Genomic DNA, 19,956 nt, shown 5'->3' with positions numbered 1-19,956 from the left:
TGCTGGAAGTGTCAGACTGTGTTTATGTCTGCTTTATCATCTTAAGTTTAGAAATGAGTGCTGTATTTCAGAGGAAGGGATGCAATAATTTTGCAGAATATTCATTACAGTCTCTCTGAATTCTTGTACTTTTGACACTTGGATTTCTTCACTGCAGCATTATATCAGGATGGCAAAACTAATGGTTTCATCTGTTTGTTGGATCATTTTCTTTGCTCTGTTTTATGTAGTTTCCTGAAAGCATAGTAAAATACAGAATAGAACAGAATGGACTATTTCAGTTGGAAAGGACCTACAATGACCATCTATTCCTTCTGCTGGACCGCTTCAGAGCTGATCTAGTGTTAAAGCACCTTTTAAGGGTATTTTCCAAATGCCTCTTATATCCTGATAGACAAGCGGAATTCACTACCTCTTCAGGAAGCCTCTCTGTCTCTCTGGCCTCCCTCTCAGTAAAGAAATATTTTCTAATGTCCAATCCAAACCTGTGCTGTGCATTAGGTTCAAAAATTTGCTGAGTTTAAGCCATATCAGAATAGTGACTTTGAAGTGTTTGCCTAAAGTGGATTAAGTTCAGTCCACAGAGTGTCTCACCAATGTTTAGAACTGTGTTGGAGTACCACAAAGACCATAAACAAAGAAGTGATGATATCTGATAAAAAGAAAAAAAAATACCCCAGAACAAACACCACACCTCAGACAAGAAAAACCAAAGAGTAAAAGGCAAGCTATCATGTCATTCCTTTTCTCAAGATTAGTGGAATTGATTAATTTTTTCTCCTTTTTTACCCAAAATATTCCAGTAAGATGACAGATATGATACATTGTTGATTGGGGTTTTTTTCCTACTATTTATGTATCTACTCAGTTATTAAGGAACAATTGTCATGCCAGGCTCCATAGCTTGAGACTCAGTTTATGTGTCCTAGAGAACCTTTGAATTCAAAATAGGAAAACAAAAAATGTTACCTGCTTTTTATCTGGCACACTCCTATGCTAGCAGAGTTGTGCTCCTTTTAAGTTCAAGTACCATTGTTTTTATGATAGGATCCTCATTTTCTAATCAACAATTAATTAAAAAAAATAAGAGCATTGCAATTGAGAGAGAATGCTCAAAATGTTTGAATGTTGTGGAATTTTCAGAAGAACTATCTCTCTCCTGCTGTGTATGTTACTTGCTTAGTTGACTCTGTTGGATATTTACTTTGAAGTGCATTAGCCATTTTAAGTGTGAAATTTAACTACTTCTTTGCTTTATATGCCAACGAAGTTGAAATTAAGAATTTCAAGAGTTGGTAAGCTGAGATTGTCTTTCTTTGCATTAAAAAAAAAAATATGGATTAACCAGTATCAGACTGACAACACCTTGTGGAGTACTTAAAAAAATGGTGCAAGTGCAGGAGGAAAGACAGAATGGGAAAGTTCCAAGAATTGTGGAAATGTCAATCTGATAAAGAAGCAGGAGCCCCAAGGAATCTTTGGAAATAGTTCAAAATTGGTGCAATTTATCTAAAAGACTGTAATTGTAAATCCAAAGAAAAAAAAAAAAAAGGTAGATTTTTAAATCTTCAGTCTTTTGATATCTGATTCTTTTTTTCTGTCAGGAAGATTATTGTAAGAGAATTGTTTTACACAAATCACCAGGACAAATAATAATCTATTGTGTAAACTTGACTCTTTTGAGTGTATAAGCTTCTGTCTGTGCTGGAATTTATATTCAGTTCTCCCTAAAAATGCGTCATGGGTGAAGCTGTTATTATCTGTTTAAGAAACTGGTAATTTGTAAATAAAATAAATGTATACAATTTTCAGTTTCTCTTGTGAAACAAAAAAAAATTAACTCAATTAAGATGAATGATTAACTTAATACAAAATACCTGAGATTTATGCTTGAAGCTGAATATAGAAAAATTTTCAAATCAGTTCTTGCTCATTTGCAAGTTTTCTTTGCTTTCAAAGGAAATATAAAAGCCAAAACTGACGTATTTTTTATTTGGCCCACTATTTTTTTCCTCCTGCTGCATGCATGGCTTTTTTTGGATACTGAGCTAAGCTCAGTACCATTACCAGCACCCAATTTTTTGTCAGTGTTGTGTAGTAGTGAGGCTCTGGAGTTGTCTCCCAGCTGACCTTGGTGAGAGTCGTGTGCTGTGGAGGTGGAGCAGTTTGGTAGTGTTAGAAAAGGTATAGGAAAAGATCCATGATAATCTGTGCTTGTTTGGGGGCTTTTTGGGGAAGAAAATGGAAATACAAACTGTCTGCCAAACTTTGCTTCAGTCACTTGGAGCCTGATAGCTGAATTATTAAATCAATTTTAATTTGCTAGTTATTTTCATTCTCTTAACATCTCCCAAAGTCTTGCTCCTACACTTAGAGCTGGATCTATTGCATCAAAGCCAAAGCAAATCAGTGTACAGAATAACAAATTCAGATATATTTGGAAAGCAAGTCTTAGCCCAAACTCAGTAGGAGGTAGTAGGCTGATGACATTAGGAATATGCAGTGTAAATATGAATGTATGATAGCAACACAAAGTTATGTGGTACTAAGAATTCACAATTTCACTGCCTATATGCCTCATTAGGTAGGTAATGAATTTCACACATTTCAGGACTTAAACTACCCAACCTACCATTATGTTTTTGCATCAGTAAGTCTATGAAAGCATTATTATATGAAAGCTGATGTACTTTAATAATGCTAATAGCATTCTTGATTATGTTCAGTGAAAGTAGAATACAATATCACTAATTTAATATCCCATTTTTAAATACAGGCACAGACATTTCTTCTGAAATAAATATTTTGTAGGCAGCTTAATTATTGTAAAGGCTATTCATCCATGAACAAAAATTAGATACATAACCATAAATTATTTTCCTTTCAATATCTTGAGTAACCAAAATCCTAGAAAAAAAAACCAAAAAAACAAACAGACATTTGGGCAAAGATAAAATACTTAGTTGCCATTAATTATACCCTGCAATGAAAAAAAAAACCAAAAAACCAAAACAAAACAGAAATTAATGCTTTTTTTCCCCCCTATTCAGTTCTTTGAAATCTTTTCTATAAATTTTAAACAGAAACAATTGGATTACCTACATATTCACTCATCTAGTTAATCAGATTAGTGTTAATCCTGTGGCTTTAGTTTGGGTACTTCCCATCAGTCTAAATATAATTTCTAAATCTAATATAAGTCTTCATAATTATATTATGAATATTTAAGAAAGTAGCTGAATTCAATAATGCAGTGCATATTTTCTACATGCAACAAAGGAAAGAGAATAAATCAAACATTTTGAAAGATGATTAAATCATTCCAACAAGGAAACCCTTTGTTTTTTCCAGTTTGTACAATGTTACAGTGAAGTTATATTTTTATATCATGGAAATGTGAGAATATCTCTAAAAAAAGATAATTTAGTGAAATTCTAAGGCCATGTCCAAATGCATCCTGCTTCTGGGGTCATGGAAGAATCACTGCTTACTGCATTCTGCCAGAGTAGTGGGATTTTACTTTAGTCAATCCATTTCTTCATGATGTCATGTTAAGGATATGGTGACAACAGAGAGGTATCAAAAGATCATTCTCTAATCTGTCCATCTCCCATATAGTTTGTGTATATGCAGATACATATGTTTGTTTCTGCAAAACTACATTTACATTTGTTACCTATTTAATACTAAATCCTGAAGAACCCTGCATGTCTTAGGATAAGTGTTTATTTCTCACAAGATAATTTTACAGATTGTATGACATTTTGAAATGCAAACCAAATGGTCTTCCACATTGTGCATACCATAATCTGTTCCTTTTCTCATTTAGTGAAAAAATTATCATGAAAACTTCATTTGAGAGGTGATAAATGTTATATACATGAATACTTCTGTGAAAAGTTGAGAAACTGATGAATGCTTTCTGAGGGGCCTGTTTTCCAAATAATAAACTCTTACATGCCCTTCTCACTGCTCAGTCATGTAAGAAACTGATTTCTTTAGATGTGCTACCAGCTTAGTCTGGTCTCTAACTCCCACTCTCTATAGCAAGGTATAAAGCATGCTTAACACTGTTGAAGAATTATTGGTGCTTTGCAGAAACCACCACTTGACAGCTTTCAGTTCAGTCTTTTTGATCTGACACTTCCAAAGGAACAGAGTGACCTTCATTAGTTTGAACATATGGAAGTGATTTTTAGATAAAAGAAAATAAGCTCTGCCCTCGTGAAACAAAACAAAATTAAATTAGACTTGCAATAGTTGGAAATAATTACCCCCCAAAAGTATCAAACTACAAAATAAGATTATGACTCTGAGTGTTTAAAAAAACCCCAACCAGATCTAAATCTGTTGAAATCTCTTATTGCCTGTCCTTCTTAAGCTCTAAGAGGTCAGGAAAAGTAATGTTCTTCCCCTCTGGACTTTCATGCCTTGGTGTGTCAGGTGCATTTTCATTGCTCTTCATGACCCCCAAAAGAGAGCTAAAGGCTCTGACTGCTTCTTCTTCCTGGTCTCCTTTGCAATACCTTTTATTTGTTCATAGAAATTTTAATATTGTATGATAGTTTGGATGATTGCAGTTTGTTCCTTTTTCCCAGATATTATTTATTCACTTGATTAAATGCAGCTTAGTTGGAGTACATGCTATCTGTTTTGCCTAATTTTCTGAAAGAATAGGCTTTTAAAAAAATCTGTCATTATGTGTTATGATACTTTATGACTAATATTTCTATAAATACCTAAATATATTAATGGTGCATAAAAACTACATCTGACATCTTACTGGCATAAATGGCAGACTTCACATTAGGGAAGATATTCCACATTGCCACTCCACTATTAATTTGGATTTTATTGGCTAAATCCTCTCATCGTTTTATTGACCACTGATGCATAAAATGTCTTAGATGACACATCATTAGTGTTTTTCCATATGTACAATAAAGTTTTGCCGTAAGTTTCTAAGGTGGTTTTTTAAGGATTGTGACTTTTACAAGCTGTTGGAAAAGGTCAAGAGAAATGCTTCTCTACAAGGAAAGATGAAGGACAACTGAAGCATAAATGCCCACCTGAGCAAGCTGACTCCAGCTGTTCTCTGCTGGGTGCTGTGTCCTGTCCAGATCCATAATGACACAGGCAGCAACTTTGGGGATAACTGTTCCTGTGACTCCTTAAGTACTTCAGCAATTAAAACATTCATTTTTTAAACTTATCCTCACTTGACTCTGCATCTACCATCCAAAAGATCTCCCTAGGCTAGTCTCTCACAGATTCAGATTGTTCATAATAACAGAGACAGCATCCTTTTGTCAAGGGATGTTCTATGATAGGCTTTATCAAAGTGATTCCTCTTTGAAAAATAAGACTCAAGTCAGACACCTCCTGTTCTGGAAGGCAGCAAAAGAGAAAGTACAGCGCTTGCAGAAAGAAATAATTGACAATTGGGGAATTTTAAATAAATCCATTCCTACTTAAAAGAAAAAAAATAGTGTTCCACTTATTGTCTTAGAATTATACAATAGTGCAAAGCAAGGAAATCACAAGATGAGACAAAGTTTAAGTGATATTTTAGCTGTGATTCCACTTAGGTTGTTTACAGAAAACTGAGGCAAATTTGAAAAAATCAGAAAGTCTTACATTCAGTGCATGGTCACTTTTCTTTCAGAATAGGCTTGTAACGCTGTAAAAGAATCTTTTTTCCCCCTCACAATTTGTTTATCCCTATTATGTGGAAGATTATACTGATTAGTGGGAGAAAGAGAAAACTGTAGAAAAGATGCATTAACCTAGAATATTTCTGTTTAAGTCCGTATTTTCTGGTTTTCTGGCATGCCTCTCACAAAACCTGCTTACTTAAAATTCTGAGTACTGGAAAAAACTGGAGTGTTATACAGCTCCAAAAATTTAACTAAATTTAATATAGATAAATGCATAGATAAAATTTTTTAAAAAATAGATAAAATAGATAGTAAAAAGCAAATGAAGTAAAATTAAATACATAACAATTAACTATCCAGAACATTCAAAAGAAAGTATAATATTGGACTGCAATTCAAACAAAAATTAATCCAACCTGAAAATCAGTGCCTCAGCAGCTTTGGTAGTGTGGATTAATACTGTCTATAACTGCTGTTCTCCAGTTACATTCTGTAGCAGGTCAGACTGTATTAGTCCCTTTAGCCTTCAAATCTGTGAAAGAAGTGCTTTCACAGGAAAATGTCAATATATTGACAATAACGCTTTTGAGAAAAATTCTCCTACAGTGCACAATTTGTGTAATTTGTGTAATTTGTTGGACAAGGAAAGCAGAGGATTTCTACCTCACAAAATCTGTTCCTATTCACAAACTTATTCACTTTTGTGGAGGGAGTACTAGATTCAATGGACTTAACAAACTAGCATGGAATTAAAACTTTTTTTCATTTTTGCATAGGCTAAATATGTTCTAGTAATATGAACATTATTTCTCTTGTGACTGATAGCTTTTTCTCATATTCCTTTTCTGTTATTTCCATTGTTGATTATATTATTAACAGCAGAGAGTAAATTCTCTTACTGGAGCTATATTTGTCAATAAGATAAATTGATAAGATGGCATAAAATTTACCAAAGGAAAACAAACTAATTTTTGTTAATAGACAAAACTGAATCCTAAGGACACAATCTCCTTCACTCTCCTTCACTAAGTGTGTTCTTTCCTCAGTATATGAAATTAATGGTAACCAGATTGAAGAATATCTGTCTTGGGTCTGATTACTTTAGATGCTGCTTTCTGCTTTGTTGTTGCTTATAGTAACTTCAATTCAGCAGAATTTATTTTGTCCATTTTAGTATAGAATCACTATTGATCAGCAAGGAAATAGTAGAGATAGAAAAAGAGAAATGGAATAGCAACTTTGAAATTACATACTGGCAGAATCTCACCATGCCCTAAGTTACTCATTTGAGAGAGTTCAGTGTTGAACTGGGAGTGGTTGGAGCCCTGCTGGGACATTTTCCAGTAAGTAAGCACAAAAGTTGTGTAGATGAAGTACAATGAAGACTTCTGCTGGACTGGGAAATGGAAGGGGATTGGTTTTCCCTTCAGGAAATAACCTCTTATATATACTTTGTCTTTCTGACAGTCTAGATTTGTAAAATATTTTTTGTGGTTTTATATTCGTGTAAAACTGGTTACTAGTAATGCATGTGGCCACATGCCTCTGTAAAATATTTCTTTTCATTAAGGCTGTAAAGAAAATTCTATCCTGAATTTTCCAAAGTGCCTCTTTGCAGTTATAAAAATCTTCTTGAGACAATTGTTAATACTGATTCTTACAATAAAGATATTGTGCTGTTGTCAAATTTAGGGCAGGGAAGGAAAGGAAGAAAATGGGATACAAAGACATGCCACTCTAAGAAATAAGACACTTTGAAATGTAGAAGGCACAGGACTTGGCTCTAATAAGCAATGTAAACTGAGATGTTTCTGAAACTACTCAACTGTGGGGAAAAAATTCTTTTTTGTTACTAATTATTTAAAATTCCTGTACTTCAGTTTATTAATAATATGCATGGAGCAATATTTGTTGTGTCTGTCTAGGTGTTTCCAATGTGTAATTGTCACAGTAGGCAAAACAATAATATGTAAAACATAAAAAGTAGAGTCTCATTTCAATAATATACTGTTATAATGGAGAGTGCAGTAGGGACAGTTACATTACTTTTTTCTGGGAAAATTTGCTTCTTTTAGTCATATTAGATGCTCTTACTTAATTTTCATGTTGTTTTTTTCATCCTTTCAATCACTTTTGGTCCACTTTTGTTTTATATATATATTTAATTTATTGAATATTATTTATTGAGGGCCATTTAGTTCTCCAAAACTTGTGCAAATTCATTTTTCTGGAACAATTACTTCACATGCCATTGGTTCTTCTATTTTGCTGGGTCTGGAACCTAACCTCTTATTTCTAGGCCTGCCTTCCTCACTCCGGGAAAGGATGATAAAAATTTGAAAGAAATTGATTTTTCCCCAACCAGCAGCCAAGCCCCACACAGCCACTCACTCACTCCCCCAGCATCAGGATCATGGAGAGAATCAGAAGGGTCAAAGCTGGAAAACTTTGAGATACACAGTTTGATAGCCACGCACACAAGCAAAGAAAAACAATGAATTCATTCACTGCTTCCCATGTCTGGCCAGGTGCTCAGCCACCCCAGGAGAGCAGCGCTCCATCACATTATGGTGACTTGGGAAGACAAACTCCATCACTCCAAACATCATCCCCTTGATCTTTCTTCCCCCTGCTTTATACACTGAGCCTGATGTCAGACAGTCTGGGATATCCCTGTGGTCAGTTTGGGTCCCCTGTCCCAACTGTGTCTCCTCCCAACCTCCCAGGCACTCCCAGCCCCCTCACCAGTGTGGCAGCAGGAAAAGCAGAACAGGCCTTGGATCTGTATAAAACCTGCTCAGTAATAACAAAAATACCTCTGTATTCTCAACACAAATCCAATACACAGCCCCAAATTACCCACTGGAAAGAAATGTAACTATCCCAGCTAAACCCAAGTCAGTCCTATATATACACATGGTGACCTTAAGGATTTTGTAAAGTCCTGACAGCAGAAATAGCCCTTCTAAAGGCTATGGTCAAAGTGTCAGCCTGAAAGAACTTTGGGCTGAAGATCCTCACTGCTGTCTCAGAAAACACTCTTAAATATATTGATAAACCTATTCCCAGTAGTACCCAGTCAGAAAAAGCCTTTTATATGTTCTAGTACCCTTGCACCACCTATGGTGTTCACAATTTAAAAATTGTCTACTACTGTCCAACATGATTTAATAACAATCCTCTGACCCTTCTCATCTGCAGGTGAAGGGGTTCATGGGTTCCAGGAGTCAGTTTTAACACAACATGCACTCAAATTGCATTTTCTGAACTTTTTTGTTTGACATAAATCTATAAGTGGCATGCACCTTTCATTCTGTAGGAGGCATCCCACTAAAGAGTGAACATGAACAAAGTGCATCCTTAAGAGACACTGCTTTACACTGTGGTTTTCATTTTTGGAAGTGAACCATTTTAAGTTTTAGAGCCTTGGGAATTTTGTAATTCAAAAGTTAATGAAATGGGAGCATCATTTAGAAGTTGCAAATGTATAGTAATAAAGGGATTTTTATGTTGCATTAAATTAAATTACAGTAATTTCACGAATACAAGCCGCAGCAATTTGACAAAAATTTTGGTGGAAACCCGGAAGTGCGGCTAATAGTCGGGGGCGGCTAATATGTTAATAATTTTCTGACATTTACAACCCCAGACGTGCCAGCCAGAGTGCCGAGCCAAGCACCTGCCAGTAAAAGCCGGCATTTCGCAATTGTTACAGTGTTACCGTGTTGCCCTGGCTCCCTGCAGGCAGCACGGGGGGCGGGGAGAGAGGCAGGAGAGCTCTCTTCTTCCCTCCTCTGCCACAGCCCAGGGGAGGAGGGGGGGGGGGGGGCGCCGCCATTACCGCGGCCCGGGGAGCCGACGGGAGCCCCGCACAGCCATTGCCGCGGCTCGGGGAGGAGGCGGGGTGCTTTGTCCGCGCCCGCCGCCAGCGCCACGGGCGCGGGAAAGCTCCGTCCCCGCCCACTGCCGCTGCCGTAGGAACGGGGGAAGCTCCGTCCCTGCCGGCCACCGCGGGGCAGCGCCGACTCGGGGTGACCGAGCCCAGTGGCAGCGGCGGCGGCCGGCCCCAAGCAGCAGCACCGGGCTGGGCCACCTGGCCCCGTCAGCGGCCCCTAGCGGGCCGAGCCTGCACAGCCTTAGCTCAACCAGTAAACCCCGCCCTCCCGCGGTTCTGTTACTAATTGCACGCGGGTCCTCGCTGCGAACGACAGAGCGGCTTATATTCGGGTGCTGCTTATCTATGGACAAAAACCGAAATATTTGCCAACACCCAGAGATGCGGCTTATACTCAGTGCGGCTTGTATTCGTGAATTTACTGTATATTGTCATCATTATAAAGGCTTCTCTAATGAATTATTTATACATATTTTATTTTAAATACTATTTCATATTTTGCTATGCTCTACCTTAGAAAAGCCAGATTAAATATGTGGATATCATGGTGTTTTTGACCACAAGTGAAGTACCTTGTTTATTGACTTTGGTCACTTACTAGTGCAAGAAAACAGCATTTATTTTTGAGGATTTTTTCTGTTTTGTTTAGAATATCTACTAACTTCCTGAACTCTTCAATTCCAGTCTGTAATAAAGCAAAAGTGTATATATATACATGTGTTATTTTACTGAAGAAACTAGGCCAAGTATTTTCACAGGAAAATGGGGAATGTTTTTCATAGATTTGGAGCTTGTGCATTCATAGTCACTTGTGTAAATGGGCTTCTGGGATATCCTGATTGCAGTTTTCACTATGCAGCTTCATTGTCCTCTTGGGTGGGAGAACCGGTCATCACGGAATCCCAGGACTGTGGTGTCTGATGAGAAACTCAGTCTTGCTGCACAAAGCACAGTCCCTGGAGGAGGACTGCTAAACACTTTACTTACACACAAACCTCATGAGATATTATGGAACCAATACATACAAATATTTTTTTTTTTGGTGATAAGAAATACCAGCATTTCTTATTAAAAGCAGTTCTTATGAAAAATTGATATAACTGTAGATCCAACTTTCCTTTGCAGCAGAGGGTTTGCATTCATTTCTTAATCCTCCCATGCCTGCCAAAAAAAACCCATCAACCCCCCCCCCAAACTACTCACATCAACAAAGAAATTTATAATAAAACAAAAATGGGTGGGATTTTTGTAGTTTGTGTTTTCTTTTTCATGGACAGCTGACACACACAAGCTGTTATACTTCTGTCTGCAATATACCAAAATCTCCAGTTCACCAGGAATCTGAAGATACGAATATCTCAGAGTCACAGGGGGAAGGAGCTCAAGTAATAATTTTCCAGAAATAGGTGGCAGCTGTTACCAGTGACACTGTGGAAGATGTTTAGACAATCTTTGTCCCTAAGACTCCAGCACAGCCCTTGAGCCATGTGCTGTAGCCATAGCAGGGAGATTTTGCTCAAGCAGTCACTTCTGCTATTCACCCTTCCTGAAGTCTGCAGCCCCTTTGTTGTTCCACCTGTCCCCCTAAAGCTTACACCAGAAACCCTGGCCCAGAGAGGGCACAGAAATGAGTTGTTTTGTGACATGAGTCTATAGCTTCCTAAAATGAGGGGTTAGATGTGCTTCAGATTAAATTTAAGCATTTGCACCTTGGGCTACCCTTGCTGTGCTCTGATGGTGCTTTATGTTTCCAGTCATGTTTCTTCGGTTCCTTTTGCTTTTCCTTTGACTTAAACATGCTTCTATGTGTGCTTGCTCCGTTTTCCACCCAAGGCTTCAGCAGGGAATGCTGAAAGATTTTATTCTCTCTCTAAAGCTCAGCTGAGTCCATGGAAAGTTCTTTATCCTTTCTTCTGGAAGCAGGAAAAGCACTGATAGCTAGAAGTGTCTTTTCCCTGCTGAAGCATTTCTTATCCAGATTTTTAGGCTGCACCATTCTGGAATCAGCCTTGCAGTGAGAGATGCAGCATTGGAACTACCAGTCAATGAATATTTCAACTACTATTTGATGACTAGAAATCTCAGCTCCCTTCCCTAAAAGGCCTGTGAATTTGCAATGTAGTGAAGAAGTCCTCAAGAAAATACTAAATATATATATATATATAAATTAAATGCTTATTCCTTCATGCACTGCACAGATATTATTGTTTGTGGAGTTTGGGGTTTTTGTTTATATTGTGTCAAGCTTCAGCTACGTGGACAACTCTGTCTATTGGTGTTATGCTACTGTGGACAAGCCTTGGTGCTGGATGCAGGCCAATGTTTATTATCAGTGATTTTAGTGATTCTTAAGTTTCCAGAAATCACATTTCTTTTAAATAGTGGGTGAAGCTCATTGTTATTTTATATTTAACAAGACCATATGAGAAAGTTGTTTAGCCTTTGCAGTTTGCTAATATTTGCTTTAATGAAATAAGAGAGTACAACCTTTAATTATATCTTGCAATAAATCTTTAACTAATATTACTCTAGTCCCTAAAGGACTTGTTCTTCAGAAAATCCTAAACCTTGTGTTGGTTTATTAAGAATGAAGAATTATTGCAGACACTTCTTCTCAAATGTGGTCCTATTTCATAAGTTTTTTGAGGCATGAACCTGTCATTTCTTGCTGCATATGCATTGAAACACATGCTGTGTCATAATGCCATACTGTGTGACCCAGAACAGTTTATCATTTATCTGTTCTTTCTTATCGAACTAAAATTTGATGCAATTGCAGTCTAAAAGTACAGAAGTTTTCTAGTATGGTTAGTTCTAGAAAGATTTTAATTTTTTTTCCCTTTAAAAATCAGAATTAAAAAAAAAAAAAAAAAAAGAAAGAAAGAAAGAGCTTTTAAGTAATTCAGCTTTTGTTTTTCCCCTGTGTTTCACCAGTTGAAAAGATACAGAGCCAGTGGGATGAAGTGCATGGATACCTCCAAAGCCGAAGACAGCAGCTTCAAGAGATGTTGAAGGATTCAACACAGTGGCTGGAAGCTAAACGAGAAGCTGAGCAGGTTCTTGAACAAGCAAAAGCTAAGCTTGAGTCATGGAAAGAGATTTCCTACACCGTGGAAGCTTTGAAAAAGCAGAACACAGAACTTAAGGTCACTACTGAGTGTTAAAATATTTCCATTTGAGTTAATGAAGTTGTTAAAGAAAAAGTCCTCTAACTGTTGTCCTCTACCTGTGGACAGTGTACACTGCAAAAAATCTTCCACAGCAAATTAGAAAGAAATGAACCTGAAAAGTCTAAAATATGAGTCACATATTCCTTGAATATGAAATTGATCTTAACCATCATAACAAATAGCTGGCTGATCTTGCAGGAGGAATACTACCTTTTTAGCACAAATATTTTGCATCTGTTCAACAGCAACCTCAGAGCACTGGTACTGCAGACTGGGAAATCCTGTGGTATTGGTATGGCTGTCTATGGCTCTCTGCACTGCTAATGAAGCTGTGTAGATTTTCTGGAGGTAGTAGAGAAAACAGAGTTTAAAAATCCAACAACTTTAGCAAACTAAATAGATATACTTTGGAAATCAAGCATTTTAGATTTGCCACAAGACAATCGCACCACCTTCAACCTTGACAGGGTTATCAAGTGGAAAAAAAACAACCCTGAAATGGGCATGCATGTGACCACATAATGGTGCTTTAATGTGTTAATTTATATAACTGAGCTGTATCTCAGGTAGAAAATATTCTCTGTTGCATCAGTTTTTAACTTTCTTGTAATGGAAACAGTCATAAATTGGTGATATTCTTCATGAATAAATTTTGAGAACAACTGTTTAAGATTAATAATATCTTACTTTCTAGTTGGGGAAAACCAAGACTGAAACCAGCCAGTTGATCAGCCTTTTAAGGTGACTCTAGCCTCTATGGGAAAAGACTTACACAAGTATTTTGTGATGTTTTGTGAGATATTCTCCCCTCCTGCCCACAAGATTTTTATAGATTTTTTTAAACTCCTACCACTCGATTTTTGGTTGAATTTTGTATACTTAGCGCAGTCCTATTTGTACAGCTGCATGGTGATGAACTGTGGGGTAAGGTCCTCATCAACTGGTTTTGCTGCCAGAAAAAATGTGTAGAACTTCATGATTAGTTCAACTATCTCCATCATCAGTTAGTTATTGCACTTAGAAGTAAATGCAAAATGTGTGGTATTTTTGATTGCTTCTTCTTTTTCTTTTGCTTGCCTGTAAGAAGCATAGGAATGTTCATCAGCCCATTGTTTTAGGGCTGAGCTGTGGTTAAGTTTTCTCATTCAAGATTATACCAAGAGGGTCATTGCTTGGGAAGGGTAGATTATGGTAAACAAGGGCAATCACTCACTAATATATTGCAAAGAGTTATAGATCATGTGTAGTACTGTCATTCAGCATAGAGGACTCCCATTTGTCACTGTCTTCCTGCAGAGATACAGTCCTGGCTTCTGCCCAGTGTTTATTTAAAAAAAAGGAAAAGCTTCAACATAGTCAATGTCCGAGCTCTGCAAAGACTCAATTAACAAAAAAACAGTTCTGTGGAAACACTGTCTTATGTCATAATATTGGAGTGTCTTATGTTTCAAAAACAAATTACTTAACTAAGAAAATAATTGAAAATTCGCTTTAGAAATTGATTTCTTTGTCCGCTTTTTTTACAAGAGTATATGAAGCTGAGCTAAGTTGATACACTCTAAGAGTGTATGCTTTATGAATTTACTGTGGGGTTTTTTGCATCAACATTAACCCCCAAAGTTCTAGAGAAAGAATATTAGTATACTTATTCACAGAATGCATCTCTACCTGTCAACAGAGTTTGAGAATGGAGACCTGCAGATTCTTTTGCATCTTACTTTAGAAACACTTGGGCTATTTGTATCCTCAGCCATTCCCACCAGTCTGGATCCAGTGAGATGGATGTGTTGGGTTAAGTTACAGACATTAACCTATAATTTTAACTTCAGTGTCTCAGCTAGTTCATCTTAATTTGTGCCCTCCTGATGATACAAACATCAACAACCTCTAGTCTACTGGAGTTGTTAACTTCTTTTTTTTTGTTTTGCCTAGCCTTTCTTCCTCAAGTCTAGAAGAAATTTATCTCTGTCTTAGAGAATGGGGAGTAGGAGGAGTGGAGGAATTTATTTTGTTCTTTTTTCCTTCTCTTTTTTGTGTTTCTTATGTGCCAGCCTTCCTAGAGGAATTGTCTTTGTCTGCCTGTAATTTCTATTGTGTCAAAACCTTCATCAAAGTTTCTCAGATGTGACAGCATCAGCTGTTATGTTCATGCTTGAAATAAGGGGTCATGAAGTCTAAGGAAAATGGAAATTTTTTGGGGGGGGTTAGCAGCTTTATGTTTCTGCTGTACAACATTATCTAAACTGAAGGACCTAGAAATACATCAAATTCTCAAAATAAATGCTTTCCAGGCTTCTGTGCCAAACACATATATTTTGATGTTGTCCCCTGAAGATGTAGAGTAAGTAGGCTGTCTTTTAGGCTGCTGTTACACTGATGAAGAGGAAGCTATAATTCCTATTCATTTACTTTGAGTGAAGCAGAGAGGTCAGTTCAAGACTTAATAAATTCTTCAGACATTAATTTTGTCAGCTTTGTATTTCAACACAGCTTGGTGTGAGAAAGTAGTCACCAAGTATTCTTCTGATGTACTTGTTAAACATTGAAGATCTGCTTAAAGACAGCTGAATCGATGTGTAAGTTCCCTCCTGCTCCAGGGGAGCTTTTACACAGTGCTTGTGTTAAGGCATTTCTGTTAGGGAATCCTAATACATGAGTACATGGTAAACTCAGTAATACCAGTCTCTTGATTATTATTTTTTTACAATAACAGCATAAAAAAAAATCTATAACTTTCTTTTATTTGGCCATTAATGTTTTTGAAAGTATTTTAAAATTCTGTTTCTGAGATTTAAAAGATAAAAGTAAGCCTGTACTGTAGTTAATAATTAAAAATAATATTAATTTGAATCAGAAATTAATTCAGAATAATTTGCTGAGAATTATAGCATTTTTTTTCATTCTGCTTTTTTAATTTGATATTTGAGTCTTAAACTGGTGCTAGGTGTGGAGAACCAGAATATGGCAATCTGGCCAATGAGAGTCTTTACCCATTAAACCCTGTTTAAGTGATGACTGCAGATGGTTAACTCAGCAGGCTGAAGGTTATAGGTGTATAAATAGCACACAATCACACCTCAACTCTGCATCACCACGTCATCAGAACATAAGCTAGTGCAAAACTAGCCTTTTCTTAATAGGACACTGAGCTTCTGTTTAAAAGAGGAGAATAAAAATTTAAAAACCACCACAACCCCAAATCAAACAAAACTGCTAGGATTGCCTGTTCACACCTTGGCTCCTTGCTTTGGTAGGATTAGTGAGGCATCTTCTCTCCCTCTGTCCAACCTCATCTGGGATTGCCAAAGTGCAGAAGAGGAAGAATGAATACAACATTTCATTGCCTTCCTTCATTGACCACTTATTTCTTCATCTAAACAGGAAATTCAATAGCAGCCTGCTTACATCCCCTGCCCTGTTGGGACTCAAAAGGCCAGGCAGCCTTCAACTGGCAGGGAACTTTATGTCCTGAATTTGTGGATAGACTGAGGCTGCCTTTGCTTGCCTCTGTCAACTCCTTGCAGCGTAGTAACTCACCAGGGATTCTTTTGCCATTCCCTGTGTACCAAGATGAAGAACAAAATCAGCATTTTGTGGGTTTTTGTTATTCCAGGGCTGACAGTGTACTGCTTTGATTTCAGTAAAACAATTAACAATTAAGTTCATGTTATTGACTATGTTGAAAACACTGAATTGGAATTCCTTGATTAAAAAAATAAATTCTTTCAGTATATAAATAAAACATGCTATAGATATACAGAAAAAAGGACAGAAAGACAGCCTGATTTTCCAGATTCGTGCTATATGCACAGAACTGGATGATGTTGTACATACATGTTACTATATTTGAACTACTGTGCATCATTGATTTTGTTCCACTGGGCAATCCTGGGAGAAAATAAAGTGCAGCTCTGATTTCATTACTTGTTTTTAATCAAGGGCTCTTAATTGCATGGGCTTTTTTCCTAATAGCATCAACTAGTGCCGTCTAATTAAAAATTATAAATAAACTTATACCTAAGTAACATGATAAATGCAGAGCCTTAATTCTTTAAGCCTTTTAATAAACTCAGCAAATTCCAGTGATAACATAGGCAAAACAAAGATAATGCTTTAAAAAGAATGTCAGAAAGAAATTAAGGTTATGTAACATTTTCCTTTAAAGATGAAAAAAACAAATGTCATTTTAAGCTAAAAGATGAGACCTAAATAGATAAAAGGGAAAAGAGGGGAAAAAAAAAAAAAAAGGAATGCTAGGAATGTAATTCTGAAGTACACATTGCAGTCATGTAGGCAGGGAGCTAATGGGCCTCTGGTGGGATGGACAGGTAAAATTTGTACCCCAACACTTTGGTCTCAGTGTCTGCACACAGAGCAAAGCTGAAGTATCCACTCCTCAAAGCTGTTGAAAAATTACATATCAGTTTCCAGTAAAACAGAAAATACAAATAGTTTCCATCACCAAAGCTCTCTATGCTCATTTCTTTCCTGAATGGCAACCTAGTGTTGTAGTGTCAGGAAGTTAATGGATTAATGTTGAAGTTAATGGTGAGAACAACACTTTTGGAAATAACCTTGTAATGGATCTTCCCATTTATTTTATTATAAAACAGGGTTTCAAATCTTTTAGAAGGTCAATTATATTCACGAGGGTCTGGACGAAAAAAAGATCTTATTTTCAAAGTAAAGTTTACAGACCATTAATTTACAATGCAGGCAAAATGTTATGGTAACTTTTCTATATAAAACAGTGAATAGTCAGTCTTCTGTGATTATTTGGCTGAGAATAAAAATTACATGCATGCCCATGTAATTTTAAACTAAGAGAAATGTAGGGTAAAATATAGATAGACCTAAATGTAGAATAGATACTTACTGTATAAGATCTACAAAACTGAAATTATTATTACTGTGGAATTTCTTTACTATTTAGTATTTGTATATATTTAATTATATTTCTGTAAATATTAAAATTTATATATTTATTGTATATCATTCTGGCAGGAAAGGAGCTCAATTGGCAGACTGTTTCCAAAACAACCAGTTGCTTGTATGTTCCTCAAAGAAATAGTAGTGTTTTCCACAAAATTATCACCTCTCCTGTCTAGATCTCCTTACTTAGCAAAGAGAAATTTCTTTTTAGAAGTGTCCAGACGGCTTCATCTCAGGTGAGCTTAACCATGACATGTTCAGATGGCTTTCAGGATTAGGGGTTTGTAGGCTCCTCCTAATGTTTGACTGGTACAAACAGGATCCCTTGTTCAAAACAGAAAAACAAGGAGCTGTCTTAGTACCTGGGGCTGTCGGGTGCACAGTAATGGAATGGTCTGCCTTCCCATGAAGAATAGCACAGGAAATTGGGGAAGTACCTGTTTGCAGTTTGAAATTATGGAGAGAATCTGGAGGTGCTGAAGTAGCTGTTTAACAGATAAGAAAATGGGGGGAAAATTGAATCCCCCCAAAACTCCATTTGGACTCTATTCAAAGAGCAAGTGCATTTTAGTCCCAGACTTAGTCAAAATCAGTTTACAAACCTGCTGAGATTAAAGCATAAGTACATGAATTATTTATCATTTATTTATTGTTACTTAATATTTAACTCTTTCACAAGGGATTATGTGTAAGTTCAGCTCTATGTGAAGAATTCAAAACAAGATTTCAAAAGAAATACTGCTTTGGGAGAATGAAGGGAAAAAAGCTATTTCTTTCTTCATGGGCATTTCCCAATTTGAGCATTAAAGCACAACAATAAAGACAGTCGAGTCTTACTGTTTGTTGTAAATAGCTTAAAATGTTTATATGCAATTTACTATTTCTATTTACAAACTGTTTTTCAACTTGTATTTTATTGGCTAGTTGGTGTCTGTTTAGTACAAAAGTAGAAGTAGGCAATCAATTAACTTTGCTGTTTCATTTTTTTGTTACACATTATGGATTAAATATGCAGCTCCAGTGCATTTATATGGAAATTTGCTCTGAGAGAAAGACTAACAGGAACGATGGGAGCTGGCTGCTGGCTGAGTGACTGCTCTGGATTTCTTGGCTTGCTTCTGCAGTGAGGCAGCTGGCCCAGGTGGACAGGAGAGAAATAAAAAAGGAGAGGAGAAAGTGGAGAAGAAGGGGGGAAAAAAGAATGACCAAAATTTAAAAAGCTTTTTACTATTAAGCAAAAATTAGCATTATAAAGATATGGATAGGTTTACAAGTAGTATTTTGCTGTATTGCAGATTTAATGCTATTCCAGTAGATGGCACTAATTACATAAACAATTTACTAAAAAGAAACTCAATTTAAAAAAAATAAATTGAAAGCACAGGTATTAATTGTCCAAATCAGTATTATTTCCCAGTGTATAAAAGGAAATTAGTCAGAATATACAATTTCACTATATTTTCTATCTCGTACTCAAAGTCACAAATAACTGTAGTTTCCATCATGCATCATAATACATCCATCTATTTGTGTCTCAGAAAAGAATCATAAACATTCTAATAAGTCGTTATCAATTTGAACTGTCATGTCTTCTCTAGCATTTAGAAGTTGGTTGCTTGGTTTTGTCAGAGTTCAGAAGTAGTCCTGTGGTCTTATGACTAAAATAATTTAAAACATTTAGAAAGACTGATTTTCATTTCCAGTAAATCTGAGGAAGTATTTTTTTTTCTTTTTTCCCTTCTTCTTATACAACTGATGTAAGTTATTCAGCTTCTTTTTCTAATAACCGTACAATGCATGTGATCATTTTATGTTGCTCTGAAATTTATTCTTTCTTTCTCTTTTTACTTCAGCAATTTTCAAAAGAAATACGACAATGGCAAATAAATGTAGATGTGGTAAATGACATGGCTCTTAAGCTGCTCCGTGATTATTCAGCAGATGACACCAGAAATGTACAACTGATGACAGATAGCATCAATGCATCGTGGGCTGCCATTAATAAAAGGTAGGATTCTATTCTAAATTCTGCTATTAGATATGTTGTTACTCTCCATTAACATTCATTGTCCAGCTGCAGTTGGAGATTATCGAAGATGTAACTTCTGCAAATGACGTGACTGTAGTGATCACGACTCTTCTCTAGAATTTTTTGGAAATATGTCTTTAAAATAACATTTAATTATCACAAATAAAATTTAACTTCATGCCAATTTTCCTCTGCTATAAACAGTTGGCAACTAACTTAAGCTGATAGGTTATATTTCAAGTATTTAAAATTGTTTCATATATCTGTACTATC

The 19,956-nt window shown here is 36.3% G+C and overlaps 1 protein-coding gene across 9 annotated transcripts in view; it reads left to right on the top strand.

Annotated features, from left to right (window-relative positions):
- Positions 1 to 19,956, top strand: part of DMD (dystrophin) — a 1,072,200-nt gene that overhangs the window by 792,164 nt on the left and 260,080 nt on the right. For all 9 annotated transcript variants that reach the window (XM_033051053.2, XM_033051056.2, XM_033051052.2 and 6 more), the window contains 2 exons: positions 12,487 to 12,698; positions 19,508 to 19,662. In XM_033051053.2, the coding sequence (XP_032906944.1) occupies positions 12,487 to 12,698; positions 19,508 to 19,662 (367 nt within the window). The remainder of the gene's footprint in view (positions 1 to 12,486; positions 12,699 to 19,507; positions 19,663 to 19,956) is intronic.

This window comes from Catharus ustulatus, chromosome 2 (genome assembly GCF_009819885.2).
Source record: "Catharus ustulatus isolate bCatUst1 chromosome 2, bCatUst1.pri.v2, whole genome shotgun sequence".
Taxonomy (NCBI): Eukaryota; Metazoa; Chordata; class Aves; order Passeriformes; family Turdidae; genus Catharus; species Catharus ustulatus.
Note: the sequence above shows the minus strand (reverse complement) of the source record. Positions and strands in the feature narration are given on the sequence as shown.